Here is a 24,236-nt window from a genome sequence, read left to right as displayed (position 1 = left end):
CCCCCCCCCCCCCCCCCACTCCGTTATTAAAAATAACGTTCCTGACGTCCCTGATGATGATGATGATGATACCGGATATCATCTAAACACGTTATCTGTAAAAGAAAATCAATTTGAAGATATATCTAATTATTTCAACAACAACAACAACAAAAAAGAAACGTTGTTGTCAATAAAACTATACATAAAAATGCTTCTAAATTTCTCCAAAAAGAAGCATAAGAAATCTGCTATCGGTTTTCAAAAACGTGTTAGAAAATATAGGCCAGGATTTTACTTTTTTAAAGTTTGAGTTTAATTGATGATAAAATTTGAAATGATGATTAATTTCTTGTTAAATTAATATTATCCTAATAAGTGCAATATTCTTGAACTTCCTCCTTAACGCATCCTTCAATACAGCATTCTTCAACGATGTTATACGACCCACTATAGGTAGTGTGACGTCTCTTGCGTCTCTTCGTTTTAAAGAATTGTAAGGCATTCTTCTTCCATAGCAGAATTCCATCGTGTTGTTCCCGCTTGGCTGAAAATAGATCAAAATACGTTACTTATTAAAAAAATTAAAAAATAGTGGGATAAGACTTGAGAACTGATACTGCTTTACACCATCACGTGATGGCACTGTGCTATGACCGATGAGACAGGGACGTCGCCAATATAGTTGAATTAGGTCTAATATATATATATTTGTTAATGCTTTGTTTCTGTGGCGGCATGAAGATACAAGTTCATGCCGCCACAGAAACAAAGCATTACTACGCAACAGCTAAACTACATCCACTCCACTAATTAATTATGTATACTTTTTCTATATAAATGATAGTAACGAATATTCTTATCATTAAATCCCCTGAAGAGTGAAGCATGTCACGAAACAGGCTTGTCGGGAAAAATGTTGTCTTGACTTTTTCTTCTCAAACAAATATTCTGCTCTACTTCTATCGATGTATTGAGCACTATTTTACGGAAAATTGATTCACAGATTTCTTATATATATATATATATCTTTATCTTTATCTTCAACATAGAGGGATGCTGGCTGTTGTATAGCTGTTTACCTTAGGTGATCATGACCTCGTATAGTCAGTGTTTTCCAATAGGAATATGCATTATGCGTAAGTTTTGTCCGTATTAATATTTCTTTGCAAAAAGAGTCCCTCCTCTCAAGAATATGGGAGGAGGAGGGGATATCCAAGCTGAATAGGTAGCAGTGGAGAATCTAGGAACTTTTGAAGGGGGTGATTTTTAAAAAGGTTTTACCAGAAATGCGAGGAAAAGCTAGGGGGTGGATTAGCAAGGGTAATACTGATCGAGAAAGTTTATCAAAAGAGGGGGAGGGGGAGGGGGAGTAGTGACTAGTCACCGCCTTTACCATCCGCCCCTGGGTAGTTTTGATAGAATAAAGTGTCTGTATCGAGAGATTCAAACAACTGTCAATATTTTTGGAGTTTTTAAATACCTCTTCTTCCATAGTCATTGAAACACAGCTGTACAAACACGTGATAGATCTGGTCACCACACAGATGGAATTGAATGGGACGACCTGGGATCTCGTAGGTCTTGTAGCCATAACCATTTTCGTCGAACCGTGCTGCCACGAAATACGTCTCAACAAAAATGATACAACCCAATACAGTGCTTACTCCTCGAGGTAACATCTGATCTTAATACCTATATCAATAAAGAATAAATAAATAATTCATAAAAGTCAAAGATGGGGATGATGAAGAGGATGATGAAAGCGAAGGCGAAGATAATGATGATAATGATACAATTTTGGCTATGAACTGCTAACGACCAATATGCATGGTATCAGATATAATTTTCCCCCCAGATTCTTATTTTGACGGCACTTGATGGTCATGCAACTGGTTGAAAAAATTTCAAATATACGTACCTTGATGGATATCACACAGCTATCATAACCAGTTCAATATGAACACAATTCCTTTCGGATTTTCCTAATTTAAGAGGTCACAAATAGAAAACATTACACCTTGAACTGTGTGGGACTCTTGACGCTTTGTTCCATCAGAGTAGCTCAAAGTGGACTCACATATTGGGTTAATCGTAGCCGGACTGAAGAATTAAAGAAGCATGGTACCTGTCCATTTTAATCTACCATACAGAATAAACAGACATAATATGAAGAGTGGGTTTCTTTGGACAGGAGTACAAAAGAACTATTATATACATATATATATATACGAGCATGTTATTGGCAAACAAATAATTTAAATGAATTTGTTTCATAAAAATATAACAAGAAATAAAATGAGGGTGCCACCACGCCATCCCACAAGGTAAAATATGTCCCATTGGTGGCTCTTTCTCGCATTAAATTAAAGTACTTTGAGAAGTGAGTTAGAATATCTCAGTAACATGTCAACAGCTAAGGGCTAGTCTTCAGTCTAAACTGCTGTTTTTATCCTCCCCCCCCCCCCCCCCCCCCCCCTCCCAAAACAAAAAACACAATATCCTCCAGATACCAATAGGCCACTTTAGAAACGAATAAAGGACTGGAAACGAGTATATAGAAGGTATTGATAATTAATCTTATTGAAAATACATTTCCATGACGAGAAAGACCATATCACAACTAACAGGTTTCTGCAGTATGGCTTTAATTGGCTAAGTAACAGCTACATTCAAGCAATCAAAAATATCAAAAATTACAAAGAAATGTTTGTTCACTAGGGACAAGTGTCCCAGTAACCATACATACGTCTTTGTAAGTTTTGAGATGTTTGGAAGAGTTTGCTACACAAAAGGAATGGAACACAACTCGTTTCTAAAGTAGCCAGTTACCAATTCTTTCTTTTGAATTAAAAAGTCGATGTTCTTTTCAATTAGACGTGAATTGATGATCAAAAGGATTTAAAGTGTACTTAGTTTGCGCAGGTGATCATCGCGACATTACTTAAAAGAACAAAATACCACGTGACTTCACTAAGACAAGTTATTAAGCGTTACTTTCGAAATCCATTAAAAAGAAAGCCATTACATCGTTATTTGACCAGCTAGATTAACTACTATATTATTTTTTAGATAGAGTGCGCAAAAACTGAGACTTCAACTCCATTTTAATTAGAGGGTGCGTTTGTCGGCGTTGAAAATTTTGAGCTGTGATTGGCACAGACCATTATTTTTTCTACGGTTACGCTTTTTGATTCAATTGTTTTCAACCGTTTATGATACAGCCGTCCAAGGATGGTCTTTTAAAATTGCAATAAGAAAAAGGAAAGGAATGAAGGAAGGAATGAAGGAGGCAAGGAACTGGGAAAGGAAAAAAAGAAAGGAAGGAAGGAATGAAGGAATGAAGGAGGCAAGGAACTGGGAAACGAAAAAAAGAAAGGAAGGAAGGAAGGAAGGAGGCAAGGAACTGGGAAACGAAAAAAAGAAAGGAAGGAAGGAAGGAAGGAATTTGATATGCCCCCCCCCTTCCTCTTCACTAGTAGGGTACGGTAAATAATGACTGTCCCTCAAAGGAAAGACAATTATCCCAAATAAATGACACGTTTTCGGTAGCCTGCTTGCCATTGCGACTAAAATAAGAAAACGTTCACTCCCGTAAGTAAATCTACGACTAATTCAAACTTTGTCCATGCATAAATACTTTATTCGTTCAATAATGCTTACTACAAATACTGTCTCATTCCAGGTTGAATGGGGAGAGGGATGTAATGAATGACCTCCCTCATAGTAATAAATATTTTGTAAAATATGTGCTGTATTGATTCAAAGTAGTCACACTTAGCTAGGACTACAGGGTTCTTTGTCATTTAACTTTCTATATAAACAAGATAACATTACTGGTAATTTTTAAACTTGGGTTTCAAAATCTTTGCGTCTTCACATGGTCCATTTTTCTTGGAAACTGATTGCTAAAAGAAAAAAAATAATGTTTTATTGCTTTAAAATTCAATATGAAGCTAGACATTAATTTGTTAGTCGAATTACAAAAAAAAACAAACAAAAACAAAAACAAAAAAAACACCACTAGCACCTCCGTCTTCATCAGTTCCTCCGACATCCCATCACCAGGCCACTAAAATCACGACAACTTCATTATCTATCATCACCGTCACTATGACCATCATCTGATCATATTCATTTGCCTTCATTTATTATAGTTTATTATGACAATCACCATCCCTACTGTCACCATCATCATACCATCATCACTATCACCAGCATCCATCATCAGAATTACATTAAAAATGCCATCAACATCATACCTGACATCATTATCTATGTTATGGTCTATAGAGGCTTTGCACCATAACGTGATGCCAGCCATGACAGGGGCCACAATAATAGAGTCTGTTGCCACTTGGAGACTGAATTCTTTCTCATGCATATCAGACTTGACCAGATTCCATTATTCCTGCCTCCTGTCATGGCTTCCATCACATAATGGTGCAAAGTCTCTATTACATCTTTACCTCCAATACCAACCTCATGCAAGACTGACATGCATCATAATTTAACTAATTATACCATCATTTACTATTCTTAATACTTACTTTCCAATTTAGCAGAATTTACATGTCTTTTGGCATTTGGGCTTTATATAAGGGTTGTTACAGTAATTCGCCGCTTTGTATCTCAAACATAATTTCGTTGAGAACTTGTCGACGCACGCTAAAAAATAAATTTCAATAACTCAGGGACTTGATGTGCCACTCATATGCATAACATACTATCGAAACAAAAATAGCACACAACTTACTTGCGACTTGTCCTCCCGCTTTTTGTCATAAAAAGAAGAAGAAGAAGAAAAAAAAGAGTTAGCAAATTCTACAATTGCTAATAAATTTAATTTAATGATATTTTTATTATCTTCTTTAGTTTTGCAGGAGTCAAAGAACTCTGTAACTACTACGACGAAAAATGATGTTAAGTTTTTATTTGAATTGATCCTTCTTAAAATTATCTTAGATGTAAGGCTAACGTCAAAATCAAAAAAGAAATCACACCTTTTCTCGACAGAATTTGCATTTGAGGCATTTCTTTTGAATTTCTTGTTACATGTAGACACGCATTCAACATAAGTTTGAAAAGGAACGTTTTTAGAATGATTGGTGGTGTAACAAACAATAGTTAATCTTCTTTTTCTGTAAATACCGCTGCGTTTTATGACTAATTACTTCAGTTTCCAGTCGATGCAAACTGCTGGTTTTGAAGATCACAGGCTCATTTGCACAGGCTTAAACTCGCTTAAGAGTAAATCATTTGCAAATGTCAACTTTAATGTAAAGAATGTACAGCTTAAAAAGTAATAATGCCTTTTTGAAATCTCACGGACTTTTAATGGTATCTGTTAATAGCCGACTTATAAACGAGGCTAAGTCTGCAAATGAGCCTGTAATCTTCAAAACCAGCGGTTTGTATTGAATGTGAAACTGTTGTATTTAGACCATTTTCGAGCTCCAAATTACCGATGACGGAGTTCCTTCGTTACAGACTCATTTACTCAGGGTTAGCCTCGAATCAGTGTCTAATTATTCACGGGTGAAAACGGTAAAGTAAAGAATTCACAGCTTCATTAATACACTTTTGAAAATCCTCGGACCTTCACTGAAACACATGAATTTTTTACACAAAATCGAGGCTACCCCTGAGCACCAGAGAATAGCAGATATCGGAGTTACACTCTATTGCCTTCAGACAATTGTTACATTTGGGTCAGTTTCTATACATTTCATTGTATTGACCCAAATGCCTCGACTTGAAACAATTGTTTGAAGGCAACAGAATGTAACTCTAATAATTTGCTATTCGAATCTGTAGCATTATATAATAAAATGTTTAAAATGTTTCAACTTACTTGAACAGGCATTGCAGGTATGGGGGCAGTAGATTTTGGTAGAGGAACTGAGTGTACAGTAGTCTTTGTAGTTCGGACAATCTGGGAGTCGATCTGCACAGGAAGCTGGTGAAGAAATTGAAGAAAAACATCAATAATCGTGGGAACGTAGTTGTAAAAGATATTATTATTGATTATTATCCAACTATTCAAATTAGAGTACAAATAACGCAGGAGAAAGCCTGGAGCGAGTACGAATATCCTGTGATATTCGTACTTTATTTTGTACAGTAAAAAACCGATTTTGAAAACTAGTTCAAAAAAAAAACAAAAAAAACATCGTTTTGAAGCTTTTTTTTGTTGTTTAGTTTAGTTTAGTTTATTGGAATTTGAAACAATATAATACAAATAAGTGCACAACATACAAAGCTAAGGGCGGCCGGAGAAGAAAACAGGGCGATAGCCCCAATTGAAATTCAACTCCTTACGTTAATTAAGAAAATATAAAATATGTCTGTTTAAGGCCCAGGTAAAACGCCGCACCCAACATGAGCCGAACCCAAAGCGGAACGTACAGTCCCAAAAATAATGCTTATCGGTTCAACCTGCCGTGAAGCATGGTGCCTGACCCGGGCCTAAAACTTAAGAATACTTATATAAACAAACTTATAAATTATTACATGAGCATCACACTATGGCGGTCTGTAAGTACTAAGCTTAGTTTTGTAGTGCTGGAAAAATAGACTTTTTGTGAGGGGGGACTAAGCTAAGTTGAATAATAAATAACATATTAGACATTTTAGGACATTTTATCTCGTCTATTGTCGGGCTCGACAAAATACAGCAGACTTCTCTCCTGTGCTTCGAGGGTTTTCCGGGTTCTCCGGCTTTCCTCCCTCCGCAAAAAAAACAACTCCTAAATTCCAATTGGAATTACAGTGGATGAATAGATAATCTGTAGAAATGTCACTGTTAAATCCCATTTATTTGTTTATTTATTTTATTTATTTATTTGAAAAAATATTTACCCGTATTCCACCCTAAAATGTCTAATAAGATCTTTATATGTAGCTTAGATAGTACGTGCGCTCTGATTGATCGAGAACTGTGCTTAATTTATTAGTGAATGGATCCCGGAGCTTTGCAAAGAATAGACCTTTCCCGAAGTGCCGTTACCTTAAAGTACCTTTCACTCTCTCTCTACTGGGTAGTTATTCATATTTTTCATATTTATCATATTCATATTTCATCTGTTTTCTGTATGCATGTTCCTAATTAGGTATTGCCCAATAGAGTGGTTTTCATAAACCTGTGAAATACATACCATTATAATACAAATTAGTAGACCCTAATTCCATTGTTTGTTTTGTTGTCATTACACTATTACACACTAACTAATGGTATTTGTTTCACGGATTTCTGAAAATCATCTCTAAAGTTATAAAACTTACACTGAGTTACTTTAGGCTTCACTGTTCCTCCACCTGTAAATATGGGGAAAATATATTCGTTGTATCGACAATGGTTATGGGTGATTTATCCATCCATCCATCCATCCGTCCGTCCATCCATCTATCAGTCCATTCATCCATCTATCCATCCATCCTTCCATCCATCCATCCATCCATCCATCCATCCGTCCATCCGTCCATCCGTCCATCCGTCCATCCGTCCATCCGTCCATCCGTCCATCCGTCCATCCGTCCATCCGTCCATCCGTCCATCCGTCCATCCGTCCATCCGTCCATCCGTCCATCCGTCCATCCGTCCATCCGTCCATCCGTCCATCCGTCCATCCGTCCATCCGTCCATCCGTCCATCCGTCCATCCGTCATCCGTCCATCCGTCCATCCGTCCATCCGTCCATCCGTCCATCCGTCCATCCGTCCATCCGTCCATCCGTCCATCCGTCCATCCGTCCATCCGTCCATCCGTCCATCCGTCCATCCGTCCATCCGTCCATCCGTCCATCCGTCCATCCCTCCGTCCATCCATCTATTCCCATCCACGAGTCTAACCATCCATTTGTTCATTGATCTAGCTATTCAGGAATTCATCGATGCATCCTTCATTTGCTCCTTCTTCCTTCCACTTACCGTACAAATATGCCGCAGCATTGATGTCATCAGCATGCAGACTAAGATTAGGATCAAAACCACTGTACTGTGGGTACATGACCGAGTTCTTGTCACTTGAATGTCCTATACCAATCACGTGACCAATCTCATGTACAGCAACAGCTAACAAGTTCGTACCAGAGTACGTGCCATCGGTGAAGTGTTCATCGTCGTCAAAATGAAGATCGCCATCTTGAGGATAAAACGCATGCGCCAGAACATTCCCTGGGCCATCGAAAGGGTAGCCACAATTTCCATGAGTTCTTCGTCCAAACCTGGGATAAAGAAAATACATAATATTAGTAATGAACAAATATTAAAACATTTTCCTAATAACGTTTAATTATATAAGTTGAGTAAAATTTCAATCGGATCCTGATTAAAATGAAAGTGTACACCTACTTGCAAGAACGTTGTCATAAGATATTAGAACATTAGTAATTTAGTGAGAAAGGAATACATTAAAAGACAAAAGAAAAAGTTCAACTTCAGTGATCTTCATTTTTTTTAGTATAATTCCTATCCCACTAAAATCACTAGTGTTCTATTTTCGTATGACAACGTTCTTGCAAGTAGGAATAAATTGGTCATAAAGATTAAGTGCTTACAATAAAACTATAAGGTCTTTGTCGATCTCTGATTTGATTGATATTTTTAAAAGACGTTTCGACTGAAACTTCAGCGTTCGTCAGTAATCAAAACAAAATACAGAAAAAAGCAAGAAATTAAGTCGGCATCTTCCGCCAATTTTTAGACCCAACCCAACAGGCTAAATGATTTCCTTCTACTATTGGTTTCTTACGTGATTTTAATGTCAGCCGTTTTGACTTCTCTAACTTGGACAAAACTTAGCTGACTACCATCTGCCCAGATCTTGAAGGCTTTCTTGATCACCGACTCATAGTCCCCTTTTGACATGTCGTCTCCATAGTTGACAAAGGCATAAGTAAGTGTGCTCTTGTTCCAAAACGTTGGAGCTACTGCAAATCTCTTGGTTCTACCAGAAGGTGATGCTTGGGGTACAAAAGATATATGATAGTAATTGAATGCACTTTTCAATAGTTTGAAAGATTATTTTCAAGTTGAAGATTTGGTTATCAGACATGATAATATACAACGAAAAGTGGACAGTCTCTGATTATTAGATTTTTGTGCATATTAAAGGTTTGCTTTAAAAACCTTGTATTAGGACGTTTGCATGATGGCGTCATTACCTCTACTACCAGACTCCCTTGCACACTTTCTTTTGTTCAGTTAATCATCACCAATTATCTTACTATTCTCATGAGGGAATACAAATTTGAATAATCAAGAAAATTCGCCAAGCATTATGGTAGTGGGAGTCAAATGACGCCATCATGCAAACGTCCTATTAACAAAGCCTAAATTTTCTGAAGAGGTCGCAGTATCCCAACCAAAACGTGATCAGAATAAAATCAAATAAAATAGTCAGAGGCAACTATATTGTGAATTTTCGGTTCCGATTAACTGATACTGAAAAGCTGCCTATTGATGAATTGCAAGCATTCCCAAGAGAGTCAAAAGACAAAAGCATGGCGGCCATTGTGGTGCCGTTCACAATGGGTGCTAATGAGAAATCTTTTGTTAAATGGCACCAACATGGCCGCGATGACGTAACGTGCAATCGAAGAATATACTGCCGGTGCTACGCGCTTTTCAGTGAACACACCCACAAGCCTGTTTTTGATTTATTTTTCATATCATATTAGCATCAACTTTGAATTAAAGTGCCTATCACCCTTCTGACAATATTCTCAGTATTGATTCTACATGGGGTAAGATGTTGAATAACCCGAAAAAATTACATAGTTTGAGTGCGGCTTCTTGAAGTTATGAAGGTTTTTCCATGTCATATGCTAATGCTGTGACGTATGAGGAGGCATTTATGGTTATTTGTTGTTCCTCGTAATTCGAAACACCGGCTTCTATGGGAAAACTATAGCAATCATTTCTATAAGAGCAATGGGGAAAACAATGACGTATTTCGAATTTAATTTATCTGCACCAGTAATGTTTTGTATAATAAATGATTACTCCACATACGTCACAGCATTAGCATATGACATGGAAAAACCTTCATAACTTCAAGAAGCCGCGCTCAAACTATGTAATTTTTTCGGGTTATTCAACATCTTACCCCATGTAGAATCAATACTGAGAATATTGTCAGAAGGGTGATAGGCACTTTAAGCTCTTTACTTTGGCTAATTAGATATCGTGGCTTCACTTTGATGTTTTGATAGGTGGATTTTGTACATTTAATTACACACGGTATTGTTTATCGATATACGAGCTTTACGGATTGATAACAAATTTCAAAGTTTTTCCTCTATCTTCACGGACATTTTCTGCCAAATACGAACTCTCATTAATGCTCACAAGCCTACTCTTCCTAGTTATTATAATTTCGTACCTGTGTCATCATCTTCTTCAATGTCAGGAAATCCACATCGAGGTTTTTTCATTTCCTTGATGGTGGTGTCGTCAAGGAGACCGGTGACTGGCAAGTGCATGTATCGTTGGAAGAGTTCGATGGCTATCTTTATGTCATGGTTACCGGTTTTCAGGGGAGAAAGGTAGTGGAACTCCGTCAAATAATTCTGAATATAAAACAGATAAAAAGAAATAGAAATAAATAGGGGAAAAGAAAGAATAAAAATACAATGATCTTTAATGCTCAGAAAGAAATCATCGGCTTAGTGACTGAGTGAGTGAGTGAGTGAGAGATTTCCTGAACTTACTCACCCACTTCGACATAACTAAATTAAGATTACAAATCACAATATTCAATATCTGGCTTGTATCAGTGTGAAGGGCTCGGAAAGGCATAATGAATCAAGAGAGAGCATCTTTCTTTTTCATTACCGAAAAGAAAAAGACATATGTAAAAACAAAAACAAGACAAAACAAGACATTCCCATTAGGCCTTGTTAACAGCAACCTAAGCGTAATTTCTAAAAACTAAAGCAAGAAATTAAGTCCGCATCTTCCGCCAATTTTTAGACCCAACCCAACAGGCTAGGTGATTTCCTTCTACTATTGATTGCTTTTAAGGATTTTTAGGTGATTTTTAAGGAGTCGTCTCCTTAATTTTCAAAACATGTTTTTACAATAACTTACAAATTTCTCGCGCGCTGATTGGTTATTTTTTGACAAAAATCATCGTCAATAAGAGGACAGACACAAAAAACTGATGCCTTTTGTTAATTTGCCATGTATTATTTAAACTAATAATAGCAGAAGACTTGTTTTACAAATAAAGATTTTCACTCTTTTCTTAAAAAAAGAACTGCTACACATTAGATTGCACTGAAGGCTGCTTTAAAACGGCTCCATGCATGTACAGAAATGCATATTGTATGTGTGCATTATACAGAATTGTCAAGCTCGTTATGTTGCATTTATAAACTTTAAACCCAAAAACAAATGGAAAAAAAAATTTTGAATCGGAGTAAAAAATATATGGCAACTCAATTGACAAACCTTTGCAAAGTCGAGATCTTTGAGTTTGAAAGCGCTAGCCTGTCCCACACTCAGGACACAGAAGAACCCCAATAGAAGTGTTACCTTCAAGATTTCGGTCATTCTTACTAACTGTTTTTTTCTGATAACTAGCTCTTCGTCCTTGCTGTATTTTGTGAACTGTTACATTACTAGTTTCCTTATATTAAGATGTTTGAAACTGGAGATGAAGCACCTGAAAAAGACGTAGGCTAGCAGCTTCGTGCAATATCAAATAACATGATTTTAACTTGAAAAATCATGAAAACATTTGAGCTATTCTTATTCATGCTTAATTCCATAGACAATAACAATATCCATTTTTTGGATATTTTTCCCAGAAATATAAAGTTCTTTTATTTGAACTTCTCAAAGTTCGGAAGAAATAGAGATTTAAATGTTTGAATGCGTTGGAAGGTTCCTCGATTGGTTGTCGCCATGTTAATCTATGGTTTGGTTTCGAGGATTTAGGGCTTTCGTTAAGCTTCGTCGTAAGCGTTGGCGGAATTGTTTTTGAAGAGGAGGGTTTACATCAAGGATAAAATTAAGTCCAAAGATTAAATGCACCCTTCTCAAACGCATCTTGGATGCGAGGCTAACATGACAATAAAATAGAAACTACACTTTTTCTTAATGGAATATTTGTGACATTTCATGTGTATTTTCATGTTAGCCTCGATATACAAGACAATTTTAAGAAAGGTCAATTAATGCCATTATATGCCTACTGTTTTATCAGTTAAAAGAGTTTGTAGTCAAACTGAAATTTGCGTATCAATGTTAGTAAATGAATATGTATAGTTTTGTAATAAGATCCATAAGCCACAGATTGTAAGAATTTTTGAATCTTCAACTTTTACTAAGAGATGTATATTTATGCCATTTTATGCCTACTGTTTTATCAGTAAAAATAGTTTGTAGTCAAATTTTCGTATCAATATTAGTAAATGAATATGTAAAGTTTTGTAACAAGACCCATAAGCCAGAGATTGTAAGAATTCTTAATCTTCAACTTTGAGAAAGAGATGTATTTTGCCAGGCAAATTTTGCCTGCCAATATACATTTCTTTGTAAATTTTTATGTTTAAAAAAAAATAGTAGTTCAAGTGCAATCTTTGCAAAAGTTCAAAATGTTACTAATATCTATATGAGAACTAGGAATATCGGCACTTTTTTCAGATGAAAGAAATTTATCTATAGCGTGACGTCACCTGAAAAATCGCTATATATATACGCAGAATATATACTAGGTGGGGGTTGGGGGGAGGGGTGGGGGCACGCGTGGGGTCATGGTTGATATTTCCAAACGCTCATCATGGAAAATGCACGACGAATATGATTTTTAAAAAAACGACACAATAACACTCTTTTGGTATAATACACCTTTTGGTGTTCATTAACCGCAAAGGAATATTCATTGAAGCGAAGAAGCATTGTCATTAGAGCGAACAGGCATACAATAAGGCGAACGGAGTCTCAATAGTGCGATGGAACTTTCATTAAGAAATTTAGCATTGAATTTGACAATCATGAATATGTTTGCGTAAGTTCATTAACGTTTTCAAACTTTCATTAGCGTTTTGGTGCAGACAATAAACCACAACACACATTCAATACAGCGTTTTGGACATTTATTTACGCAATGCTAAATTTTTCAATGCTAAATTTCTTAATGAACGTTCCATCGCACTATTGAGACTCCGCCTTATTGTATGCCTGTTCGCTCTAATGACAATGCTTCTTCGCTTCAATGAATATTCCTTTGCGGTTAATGAACAGCAAAATGTGTATATCGTAATAACAAATAGAAAAACAAAAAACCAAAAACCAAAAAACCAAAAAAATGGGTTAAATGGAAATAATGTTAAATAATTTGATTCTAAAGCCCCGCGCACATTGATGAAAATACCCGTTGTAGAATATAACAACAAGGCGATATCAAAGGTGTTAGTCTATATCTGCAAAACAAGGAAATAATTACACTAAATTTGCTCAACAAATAATTAATTTATATTTGTTTTATTTTTATTTTTATTTTTACTTTTATAAAAACGCCGGTTGCTGCAAGTAGGTGTATATCTCTTTATTCCTGTCAAAATTTTCTTTAATAAAAAAAAAATCATTGAAAAAAAAGCCCTTTTTTGTTTTCATTATAAATTGGTGATTCTTTTTAGCTACTTGTAAAGAACTAAATGAAAAGATGTGTATCCAGTGTGTTACGAAAAGCAGTTTTGTTACGACCACTCGAAACAGGTGGTAGAAAGTGTGTTTGCTCTCCAGTAAAGTTCACCCATTGGAATCAAGATGTTCATTCATTTACTCTCAGTGAATTAATCAGCACCACGTGATTACTAATCTGCAAAAGGCTCATTAATGACAATAATGAGGCGACAGAGAGTCGAATATATTTTGTAAAACCTACACGCTGTTAAAAGGCTTAAAAAAGAGTGAAATTATCTGTATGTAATCTTTTATTAAAACCATATGCCAAAACATTACTTCCCACCTGAAGATACTCAAAAGATTCAAAAGTCGTTTGCAAACAGATTATTCTTTTATTTTAAACATATATTTGTTGGTATTCCTTATATCATTTAGTTTTTTCTCAGACAACACGTTTTCTTGATTACTAAATCATTTATTTCGTTTATTTTACTGGTCCATTATCAGGTGTACAAGGATATTCGGACTTGAGGCCTGAAAGAGAAAGAGAGAGAGAGAGAGAGAGAGAGAGAGAGAGAGAGAGAGAGAGAGAGAGAGAGAGAGAGAGAGAGAGAGAGAGAGGAGAGAGAGAGAGAGAGAGAGAGAGAGAGTATTATTAACAAAGGGTGTTTCATGCATAATGATTTCCAATTTGGCCCACTGTCTCTCACACACACTACCACTATATTTTTAAAACATTCACACACAACTCTCATCTCACATCTTGGTTCAGACCCCTCAACTCACATTAATTATTTTTCGTGTTGTCTTTAAACATAGTATATAACAACTTGTTAGACAAAGTTATTGCTTATATATACCAGGGGTGGATATAGGAGACAGGTGTAGGGAGAGTGCACCCATACCCCCATACATAAAGAGATTTCTACTGCATTATTGGTGTGTGAGTTTGTAAGCAAAGGATGCACCCCCTCCTAAGAACGAAAATCCTGGATGGTGTACCTCCTAGAAAAAATCCTGCATCAGACCCTGTATACTTACTTCCCCCTTCTATACCAGTCTCATTGGTTTGTTACCTTAGCACCGCCTGCATGTCTTCTTGCATTTGGCTCTTACATAGTAATTATAAGAGCAGTATCTTTTCCAGTAACTACATCTTGAAAGATTATCCAGGCAACCTTAAAATTAAGAAAGTAATAATAAGTAAGCTGATATCGGGCCATCGATCCACGGTCTTGGATTCCCATGAAAGTCCCCGTCCTATTGTATGAATAGGGACCTTAAGCTGCAGGACGGCAACGACGACGACGACGGCAAACATACAATAGCACTAATTGCGCTATTCAATAGATACTCGTTGGAATGTACGAAATACTATGCATCATTGCCGTCTTATTCTGAAAGTAAGACTTGAAATGTCCCATTTTTAAGTACTAAAGAGAACGGCTACGCCAAAAGCTTAACTTTGCTGATTTTCGTTATAAGTAAAGCGCTCCCAAAAGACGACATTTCACTCTAAAACGGGGATGCTTATTGAGTAAAATACTAGGTAAACACTAAATAATAATACAATAGAAGGTTGAAGCGCTTCAATTTCGCCGACGTTGTCGCCCACGTTGCCGTCCTGCAGCTTAAGGTCCCTAATCTATATAGAAAATGTACAAGGAAATCACTGATAAATTCTAACTTTTTGGTCTCGTCTTTATTTTTGATGCTGCCTTTTAATCCCTTTAAGCATATATAGCGCAAGCAGCTAGAAGATGACAAATAGTGCTGTTTTCGTATGACTGTGAAAAGCTCAGTGCCGTGCCGTGATGTTTTCTAGAATTTTAATTGGCTGATTTTTTTCTTGCGCAATGTGATTGGTCTGAAAGTGCCGTGAGTTTGGCGTGACCGTGTCCGCGCCCTGTTTATGCCGTGTTCTGGGTATTTGATTGGGTGGAGAGTGAATTATATATCGAGCACCAGAATCTTGCCATGATGTAATTTATATTTTCTGTATGTAGTGATGGTTTACTCGAAAGTTTATACTACTTAAACCATCACTGCACACTCACTGCAGTATCTGTTTATATTTAATATTTATTTATATATTTTGTATAGAATCTAAACTTGTAAATATAAACAATTATAATTTGTTATATTCATTTCTATTTAAGGTGTTTAAATAAATTGAAAAAGACCTATCCCGAATTCGCTTGACTGGTCACGAAACAGTGGTTTCAAGTCGAGGTTGAACTTGATGAATAAAAGAATCAAGTTCAGTCTCGACTTCAAACCATTGTTTCGTGGTCAGTCAAGCAAATTCGGGATAGGTCTATTGAATTAAATTGAGCAATGTGATTGGTCTGGCGTATCCCTAGCCGTGTTAAGAACGTGTTCGTGCCGTGAGCTTTTCACAGTCATGCGAAAACTGCTCTATACCATCGTTTAATTGTATTTTACCTGCATTACCGTTACCAACATTATTGTTGTTGATCCAATTGACGAGGCTGCTAACACGTGCAAACACGGTATAATGACCCGTATTGCAAAGACTATGTCCCCAGCTTACGACTCCACGAAGAATCCACTTTCCTCCCTCTTGACATGCTAGGGGACCACCACTATCACCTTGACAACCGCCTTTTCCTTCTCCCCCAGCACATAACATACTCTCTTCGTGTACTTGTAGGAAATAATTCTTTGCTGCACATTTCTGGTGGTCAGCAATTTTTAGAGGAGCTTCTTGAAGAATTGAAGCTGCATTTCCACCACCTATCGTGCGACCCCAGCCTGCAAGAAACTAGATATCAGTATCAACCTACTCAAGAGGAAAAAACAGCGACTGCAATGTTTTTGTCTCCATCTGCAACAATTATTATAGTTATGAACAAAGGGTCCTACTGGCAAAGAAGAAAGGTTACAAATGGCTGTAAAGCAACTCACCTGGATGGTCACTCAATACATAAGTATATAAACTTATATTTTACAACCACCACTCCCTTACGGGGCTCTCACGTGAGATTCCATCCACACGTACCACCACTACATTCTATATTCACAACATACGATACGATACTCACATACTGATTTTTACGTAGGGAGGAAACCGGAGAACCCTTAGAAAACCCTCGGGGAGAACCCTTAGAAAACTTTCGGGAGAACCCGGAGAAAACCCTCGTGGCTAGGGAGAGAACGGCACATCAAACAAACGTAACTCACATATGATCTGAGACGGGGCTCAAACCCGGTCCAGCGGTGAGAGGCGAGCAGTAAAGCACTACGCCACCCATACCACCCTTAAAACTCCAGGGTTAAAACCCATCACAATTAAACAATTAATAGATAATAAGAATAAACAAAAATGCTCTTGCAATGTAATTACACAGTCTAACTACAGGAACCTCGTCTCCTGCGACTCGCCTCTTGTATATGATCACAATCAAACTCTTATAAAGGAAATTAAAACCTAATACAAAACAATACAAAACCCAAAATTAATAAATAAGAATATATAAGAAATACCTGTAATGAAACAGAGCGTACCGACAGGAACCCTGTTTCCTTGTTTTGGTAGTTCTATCAGCTTGACGTGCTGACTTAAAGTAACATGTCTGTCAAGTACAAGAATGGCGACGTCTTTCATAAGGTGATTCATGCTGAATGCTTTATGCTCGTATATTTTACTAACTCCAAACGTTTCTTGGGAGGCAGTAGTTTGTAGTCGGTGATGGACACCTACAACGTTAGATACGAATTCACTTTAATTTGGTAAAACAAAATGCATAGTATATCCATAGTTTTTGAGCACATATAAATATATATTGTTTAATGTTTAATGTACCCAATATTTACAGATAATGATAATAAATGAGTATACATATATTCGAATAGAGAAATAATGACAGGGCACTGACTTCTGGCAATAGCTATTACGAGTAGGTCTCTGTAAGACTCAAGCAAAGTGGGAAATGAAATTTTTTGACCACCCTTGAAATTTGGTGTGTGAGTAGGCCTTTATATGGGATTCACAAAAACAACAACAATTTGGTCACCAAATGTATTGTTGCCATGGAAACGGCAAGTGTTTTATGAGACCTTAATTTCCAATTTTTGGAATAAATTAAACCCACTCGAAGGTAAAATTCAATGCTGTGTTTCTCATACATGTTAGATTTTATTTCCTTAAAACTTTCGTCAATTATTAAGTACCTTTTCTAGTTTAGAAAAATACCAATTATTGTTAGTTTGTTATTTTGTACATGAAATATTCGTGCCTTCAAGTAACCGATGTATCAACTGTTTTAGCAACAAGATAAAATGGTCAAAATGTTTTTTGGTCGTTCTCCAAAAGTATTGCATTTCTAATATAGAGGCTTGGTGGGAAGTTTTCTGAAACATTGAAGTTACCAAATCGTGCAAAATCTCTGCGGGTACAATCATCTTTAGTCCTTGGATAGTCAAATTATAAGGCCTAAAATTCAAAATGTCCTAAATTCAACCATATCAAAGCTTCGAAAATTAGCACCAAAAAGATGCCAATAAGCTAAACAAGCATTAGAGGTTGAAGGGTAATACCTAAATAACAAAATTCTAGCAAAAAAAATAATGTTCTAGTCTGCAAACACGTTAAAAAAATTTTTTATCCAAAGTAAACAATGGGCTATTTGCAATTTCCGTCATTTTCAACTTACCTTTATCGTTTCATTGTGACTTTTGTGGCGCTCAACTTTCCAAATTTTCACAAGGAAATGTTTCTTGGATACTCAATAAGCATTTAGCAAACTAACCTTGGTCATAAAGAGCTAAAATCCAAGCAATAATTAAGTGGTTCTATAAAGGATTACAACAGAATACACAAGTCATCGAATTCTCGTTCGAAGCAATACAGCATTTATAGTTTCTTCGAGCTTCAAAATTCCTGTATTTCGTGACAATATTATCTGTAAGCTGTTATTTAACATGAATGCTGAACTTTTGAAGGCTACAAAGTAAAAAAATATGCTTATTTTGAGAATATTTGAAAGAAAGAATTATTGATCTAAAGTTGTTGTTCTCATTTTCAACCGCTGACCGGAAGTTTGGAAAAATGAATGAGACAGATTTTGTGGTGACCAGACATCTTCAAACATTCCGATTTATTACTCTCCCGCGCAGGTAATTATAATTACAGGTATTTCATGTTCAGCCAAATATGGCCCATTTTACCTCACATATTACAACATTCAATCTTATATGTGTACAATTCGCTGACCGGAAGTTTGGAAACTGATGATTTTCTCTGATTGGACCTGACAATTCGAGAGACATCCTCTCCAGTAAATGCCAAGCTTATCACGATGGTGGTTGCATATAAAAATTTATTAAAATCTTCTAGTGATATGATTGTCAAAAAATCCTGTTGCGGGGTTAACTTGCAACGGCAGATCTAGGGGAGGGGTGCATGGGGATTTTGTTCCCCTTCCCCCTAGATCCCTAGATGAGCTGTTATCTACTGCATTATTGGGGTTTGAGTTTGTAAGCAAAGGGTGCACCCCCTCCTAAAACGAAAATCCTGGATGGTGTCTCCCCCAATAGAAAAAATCCTGGATCCGCCCCTGACTTGCACGGCAGCATGCGAAGAATAAATTCTTGACAAGAGCGCAGTGAAAACAGAAGTGAAAGATCGTCAAGGTAGTCGGCATGCATGCTTCGAATAACGTTGTTTTTGCTTCGTTGTTTTTTTAAAATACTTTATCACAAGATATACCCCTCTCTTCCGCTACTAAAAACTCCGTTCCTACAACTCTATTTTCACATAAACTTGTCAAAATAGAAATTCGAAACTAAATTATTAACTTTAAAGGGAGACTAACATGAAAATCCTCCGAAATTTAATTTGACTAAAACTTCAATCGAATAATCTTTAACGGCTTAATAATCACTAGTTAAATTATTATTTTTTATATTCCAATGGGAAGTATTATATTTTTATGAATTTTATAGGTGTCTGTGACGTCATACACTCAACACCAAACATCGCTCCATACATTTCTTTGTAAATAATTTCGTGTTTTACTCTTTTTCTATTAAACACAAAGGTCCGCTGAAAACTTAACTTTCGAACTTGTGGTTAGACTGAGTATAAAACTAGCGGAAATTTTGATTACAAAATACAAAGAAATGTATGGAGCAATGTTTAGTGTTGAGTGTATGACGTCACAGACTCCTATAAAAATTGGTAAAATATAATACTTCCCACCCAAATATCAGAAAAAAACTTTAACCAGTCATTATTAGACCTGTAAGGGTTATTCCAGTAAAGGTTTCAGCAGAATTAAAATTTGGATGATTTTCGTGCTGGTCCCCCTTTAATTATTGTAGAAAAGAATAAGGTCGATAAATGGCATAACGCAAATTGAAGTCATTAACAAATAGCTGAACATGAAATACCTGTAATTATAATTACCTGCGCGGGAGAGTAATAAATCGGAATGTTTGAAGATGTCTGGTCACCACAAAATCTGTCTCATTCATTTTTCCAAACTTCCGGTCAGCGGTTGAAAATGAGAACAACAACTTTAGATCAATAATTCTTTCTTTCAAATATTCTCAAAATAAGCATATTTTTTTACTTTGTAGCCTTCAAAAGTTCAGCATTCATGTTAAATAACAGCTTACAGATAATATTGTCACGAAATACAGGAATTTTGAAGCTCGAAGAAACTATAAATGCTGTATTGCTTCGAACGAGAATTCGATGACTTGTGTATTCTGTTGTAATCCTTTATAGAACCACTTAATTATTGCTTGGATTTTAGCTCTTTATGACCAAGGTTAGTTTGCTAAATGCTTATTGAGTATCCAAGAAACATTTCCTTGTGAAAATTTGGAAAGTTGAGCGCCACAAAAGTCACAATGAAACGATAAAGGTAAGTTGAAAATGACGGAAATTGCAAATAGCCCATTGTTTACTTTGGATAAAAAATTTTTTTAACGTGTTTGCAGACTAGAACATTATTTTTTTTGCTAGAATTTTGTTATTTAGGTATTACCCTTCAACCTCTAATGCTTGTTTAGCTTATTGGCATCTTTTTGGTGCTAATTTTCGAAGCTTTGATATGGTTGAATTTAGGACATTTTGAATTTTAGGCCTTATAATTTGACTATCCAAGGACTAAAGATGATTGTACCCGCAGAGATTTTGCACGATTTGGTAACTTCAATGTTTCAGAAAACTTCCCACCAAGCCTCTATATTAGAAATGCAATACTTTTGGAGAACGACCAAAAAACATTTTGACCATTTTATCTTGTTGCTAAAACAGTTGATACATCGGTTACTTGAAGGCACGAATATTTCATGTACAAAATAACAAACTAACAATAATTGGTATTTTTCTAAACTAGAAAAGGTACTTAATAATTGACGAAAGTTTTAAGGAAATAAAATCTAACATGTATGAGAAACACAGCATTGAATTTTACCTTCGAGTGGGTTTAATTTATTCCAAAAATTGGAAATTAAGGTCTCATAAAACACTTGCCGTTTCCATGGCAACAATACATTTGGTGACCAAATTGTTGTTGTTTTTGTGAATCCCATATAAAGGCCTACTCACACACCAAATTTCAAGGGTGGTCAAAAAATTTCATTTCCCACTTTGCTTGAGTCTTACAGAGACCTACTCTTACAAGCTATAAAACCCAGATGTCAGATTACTATAAGTATATTACACTAGTAGGTAGGAGTACAAGATTTTGTAGTTTAGGAATAATAATATTAAATATAGGAGAAAAAAATATTGAATATAAGACAAAATATTACACACACAAAAGCATACAATATATAATAACTATTCGTTTGGAATATGGAGGAGAAATAAAATCAATAAGAGTAAATTAATAGCATTTCAATAGACATATTGAGGTGCTAGTAGTCAGCGAGAAGTTTGTTTTTCAAATTTTTTTTGAATAAATTTAGAGACCTATTCTAAACGCTACTAAGATCAGTTTTGGTAACCCATAATATTCTGTGATGCTGTCAATCAGCTGTCATTATTTTCTATCGTATCGAATCACATTCGGCTTTCTTATCACTTGGATGGCATTAGTCAATGGTATAAGGAGGCGCTTCACTGAAAAATTCTACTACGAGGAGAAAGCCCCGTCAAGAGAAAATGAACTAAGAGACGGAATCCCCGTGCCCCATCATGTGCACACTTTGATGCTATTTTTAGAATCATTGATGCTATTTTTAACTCGTTACCATACCCGCGCGATAATCATGCTTCCCTTTAATGCCTCGATTTAGGAGACGAAAAGCGCCATATTTTGCTACTTCCACGACAAAAAAAAAAAGGCTTTTGTTTACTGCAAGACTGGAAGCCGCCTACCCTCAAGAAATCAACCAATCAGGTTCTTCGCTCAAAATATCTTCAAGCTAAAAATAGCATCAAACTGTGCACATGATGGTTACAAGGCTATATAGGTAGGATTCCTTCTCTTAGTTCATATTCTCTTGGCCCCGTAGTTTCGGGAAGTGCGTAAGTACTTGTGAATGTTTTAATTTTTGTTCCTCGATCGAATCTCACAAACAAATGTTGATTGATTTCAGATCATAAATAACGAATGAAGTAGATATTTCATTTGTAACCAACAATGTAGAGTAAAGGATTTGGACATTTACTCAAGTACCTGCTACAAGAGCAATATAGCCTTGTTAATTAAACTATCAATTGAGTTTCAGACCTTGGGGCCTTGGAACGGTATATTGAATAATCCATAGTTTGTTATGATATGTTTAGAAAACTCATTAATAATTCATGAGGAAAACACAATAGAAATCATGACCATGAAGGTGATTTTATATCGGATATATATTCGTCTTCATTTGCATAAACTTTAACTTGGATTTTCTCTATCAAACTTGGTTCATATATATATATATATATATATATATACACACTCGATTGCAGAAACGTTGTAGTATACATTTATACAAATATCTAATGAGAAGCATAATGCAAAATAACCATTTTCAACGCTTAAAACCAACTGATTTATGATCTGTACGATCCAATAGACAAGAACAAAATATTTGACTTATTCAATATTTGACTTAATCAATTAACACTACCTACATTACCTTAACTCGGATTTTTATCCCTTGTCACACAATGAGCAGCAGTCAACACCATATTAGTTCTGATCAGCGACCCTCCACAAATGTGCCTCCCACTAACACGAAGAGAGATCTGCCAAGGCCACTCATGTTTGTCAGCATTGTTCCCGTTTACCACACGTTGAAAAACGTCACTGACAGTCTGCTCTGCTCCTACTATTTATGAAACAGTATAAAATACATTTAGCTTGGGCGTAGCATTTTTTCCATTAGACACTTGTCGTTCTCTTGAGAAAAATATTCTGAATAAGCTGTATCAATATTCATGTGTCTTCGTTTGCGCAAACCCACTTACACAGAAAATTCAGTAGAGTGGTGATCACTAGTAGAGTAATAGCGTGGACTGCATCGGTGTTTCTGAATAACACAGCAGGAACTTGTACTAGATAAATTAGATCGCCGTAAAAAGCTTTGCGAAACTGACTCAATTTATCTGGTGATTCAATTTATCCACAAGTTCCTGCTGTTTTATTCAGAAATGGGAAAACATTACACCTAAAGTAAAGAGGTACATTAAGAAAAAAGGCTAACCTGCAAGCCTAGCCCAACCTTCCTAATGATATATTAGCTCTTTATTTATTCATATGCTTGAACTAGCTTTCCGAAACGGTTTTGAGAAAAAATAGCGTAAAAGTAGAAGTAGCTCGAAAGCTTTCGAGTGTCATTAAGATATCCAAATTTTTATCATGGAATAACTTGTTTTTGCTTTTTAATTATTGTCTGTTGCGGTTTTTTGGGTCATATCTATTAGATATATTTTTGTGAAAATGCGAGAGAAACCCTTACTTCTTGAACAGAATTTCATCGATAGCTTTACAGAAAGAATATCCAAACCTGAAGTCAGCATCTTCGTAACTCAAAATAGAGAGAAAACAAATTCGACCGCATCTTCACTCAAGCTTATTTTGTTTAATTTTCAAAGCCGAGGTCGAGAAGACGCTTGCCACAAATAAATCTTCATTTTGAAAACTTGAGTGAATAATTGCATCTAAAGTCCCGTTTACATGCACTAGAGAGTTTTGCTGCGATTTTTGCTGCGATTTTTTCGGCGATTCTGTCCATATTAAATGATGGTAAAGAATTTACTTGTAAAGTTTTATTCAGGATACCAAGATTTTCCTAGACGAATGTCTCTTTTGAAGGATTCGCCGCAAACATCGCCAGTGTAAACGGGGCTCACGCTTAAAAAGTCCTTTCGATTCCTTTAGTTTGTTCAATAAAACACAAAATACGAGCAAAGCTTCTAAGTTTTTAGAAAAACATGGCATACATGAAATAAAAATGTTTAGTCTATTACCATTGGCAACAGCCACTGTTGCAAAAACAGCCAAGAATGACAGAGCAGCGTGTACCAAAAGAGAGCTCTTCATCCTGTTCGCGAAAGGTCCGTACTGAACAAAGTATAATGATGGACTGGAACTTAAACCGTAACTCATTAACTTGTTACATTCAAACTTAATGAATGCCGTTCATACTTC

At 36.0% G+C, this 24,236-nt stretch overlaps 3 protein-coding genes across 3 annotated transcripts; all 3 read right to left on the bottom strand.

Moving 5' to 3' along the window:
* Window positions 1–271: 271 nt before the first annotated feature.
* Window positions 272–2,034, bottom strand: LOC148913984 (insulin-like peptide 02). The gene is made up of 3 exons (XM_089038438.1): window positions 1,901–2,034; window positions 1,463–1,674; window positions 272–526 (listed from the first exon to the last, which is right to left on the bottom strand). Exons 2-3 carry the CDS (start codon window positions 1,659–1,661, stop codon window positions 351–353), a joined length of 375 nt encoding a protein of 124 aa, XP_088894564.1. The 5' UTR covers window positions 1,662–1,674; window positions 1,901–2,034; the 3' UTR covers window positions 272–350.
* A 1,566-nt stretch (window positions 2,035–3,600) lies between these two features.
* Window positions 3,601–11,574, bottom strand: LOC148913983 (matrilysin-like). Its single transcript, XM_089038372.1, has 9 exons — window positions 11,434–11,574; window positions 10,364–10,550; window positions 8,732–8,942; window positions 7,909–8,204; window positions 7,264–7,296; window positions 5,834–5,938; window positions 4,736–4,753; window positions 4,530–4,647; window positions 3,601–3,887 (listed from the first exon to the last, which is right to left on the bottom strand). Exons 1-8 carry the CDS (start codon window positions 11,533–11,535, stop codon window positions 4,538–4,540), a joined length of 1,062 nt encoding a protein of 353 aa, XP_088894498.1. The 5' UTR covers window positions 11,536–11,574; the 3' UTR covers window positions 3,601–3,887; window positions 4,530–4,537.
* Window positions 11,575–14,037: 2,463 nt separating this feature from the next.
* LOC148913982 (chymotrypsinogen A-like) lies at window positions 14,038–24,150 on the bottom strand. Its single transcript, XM_089025732.1, has 6 exons — window positions 24,056–24,150; window positions 22,729–22,914; window positions 17,122–17,334; window positions 16,060–16,389; window positions 14,691–14,792; window positions 14,038–14,148 (listed from the first exon to the last, which is right to left on the bottom strand). The coding sequence occupies exons 1-5, from the start codon at window positions 24,126–24,128 to the stop codon at window positions 14,692–14,694; spliced, it is 903 nt and encodes a 300-aa protein (XP_088881858.1). The 5' UTR covers window positions 24,129–24,150; the 3' UTR covers window positions 14,038–14,148; window position 14,691.
* Between the last annotated feature and the right edge of the window lie 86 nt (window positions 24,151–24,236).

This window comes from Actinia tenebrosa, unplaced genomic scaffold (assembly GCF_029948245.1).
Source record: "Actinia tenebrosa isolate PJP-AT-01 unplaced genomic scaffold, QUT_ActTen_1.0 PGA_scaffold0__85_contigs__length_37466705, whole genome shotgun sequence".
Classification (NCBI taxonomy): Eukaryota; Metazoa; Cnidaria; class Anthozoa; order Actiniaria; family Actiniidae; genus Actinia; species Actinia tenebrosa.
Note: the sequence above shows the minus strand (reverse complement) of the source record. Positions and strands in the feature narration are given on the sequence as shown.

Coding starts and splice junctions, on each gene's coding strand:
- LOC148913984 (XM_089038438.1), bottom strand. CDS start 1,661: ATGTTACCTCGAGGAGTAAGCACTGTATTGGGTTGTATCATTTTTGTT. Junction 527..1,462: donor CAATGACTATGGAAGAAGAG/GTATTTAAAAAC, acceptor ATCTATTTTCAG/CCAAGCGGGAACAACACGAT.
- LOC148913983 (XM_089038372.1), bottom strand. CDS start 11,535: ATGACCGAAATCTTGAAGGTAACACTTCTATTGGGGTTCTTCTGTGTC. Junction 8,205..8,731: donor ACGGCTGACATTAAAATCAC/GTAAGAAACCAA, acceptor TCTTTATCCCAG/GTTTGGACGAAGAACTCATG. Junction 7,297..7,908: donor TGCTGCGGCATATTTGTACG/GTAAGTGGAAGG, acceptor CCATATTTACAG/GTGGAGGAACAGTGAAGCCT.
- LOC148913982 (XM_089025732.1), bottom strand. CDS start 24,128: ATGAAGAGCTCTCTTTTGGTACACGCTGCTCTGTCATTCTTGGCTGTT. Junction 22,915..24,055: donor AACAGTGGCTGTTGCCAATG/GTAATAGACTAA, acceptor TTTCATAAATAG/TAGGAGCAGAGCAGACTGTC. Junction 17,335..22,728: donor GACAAGGGATAAAAATCCGA/GTTAAGGTAATG, acceptor CTAACGTTGTAG/GTGTCCATCACCGACTACAA.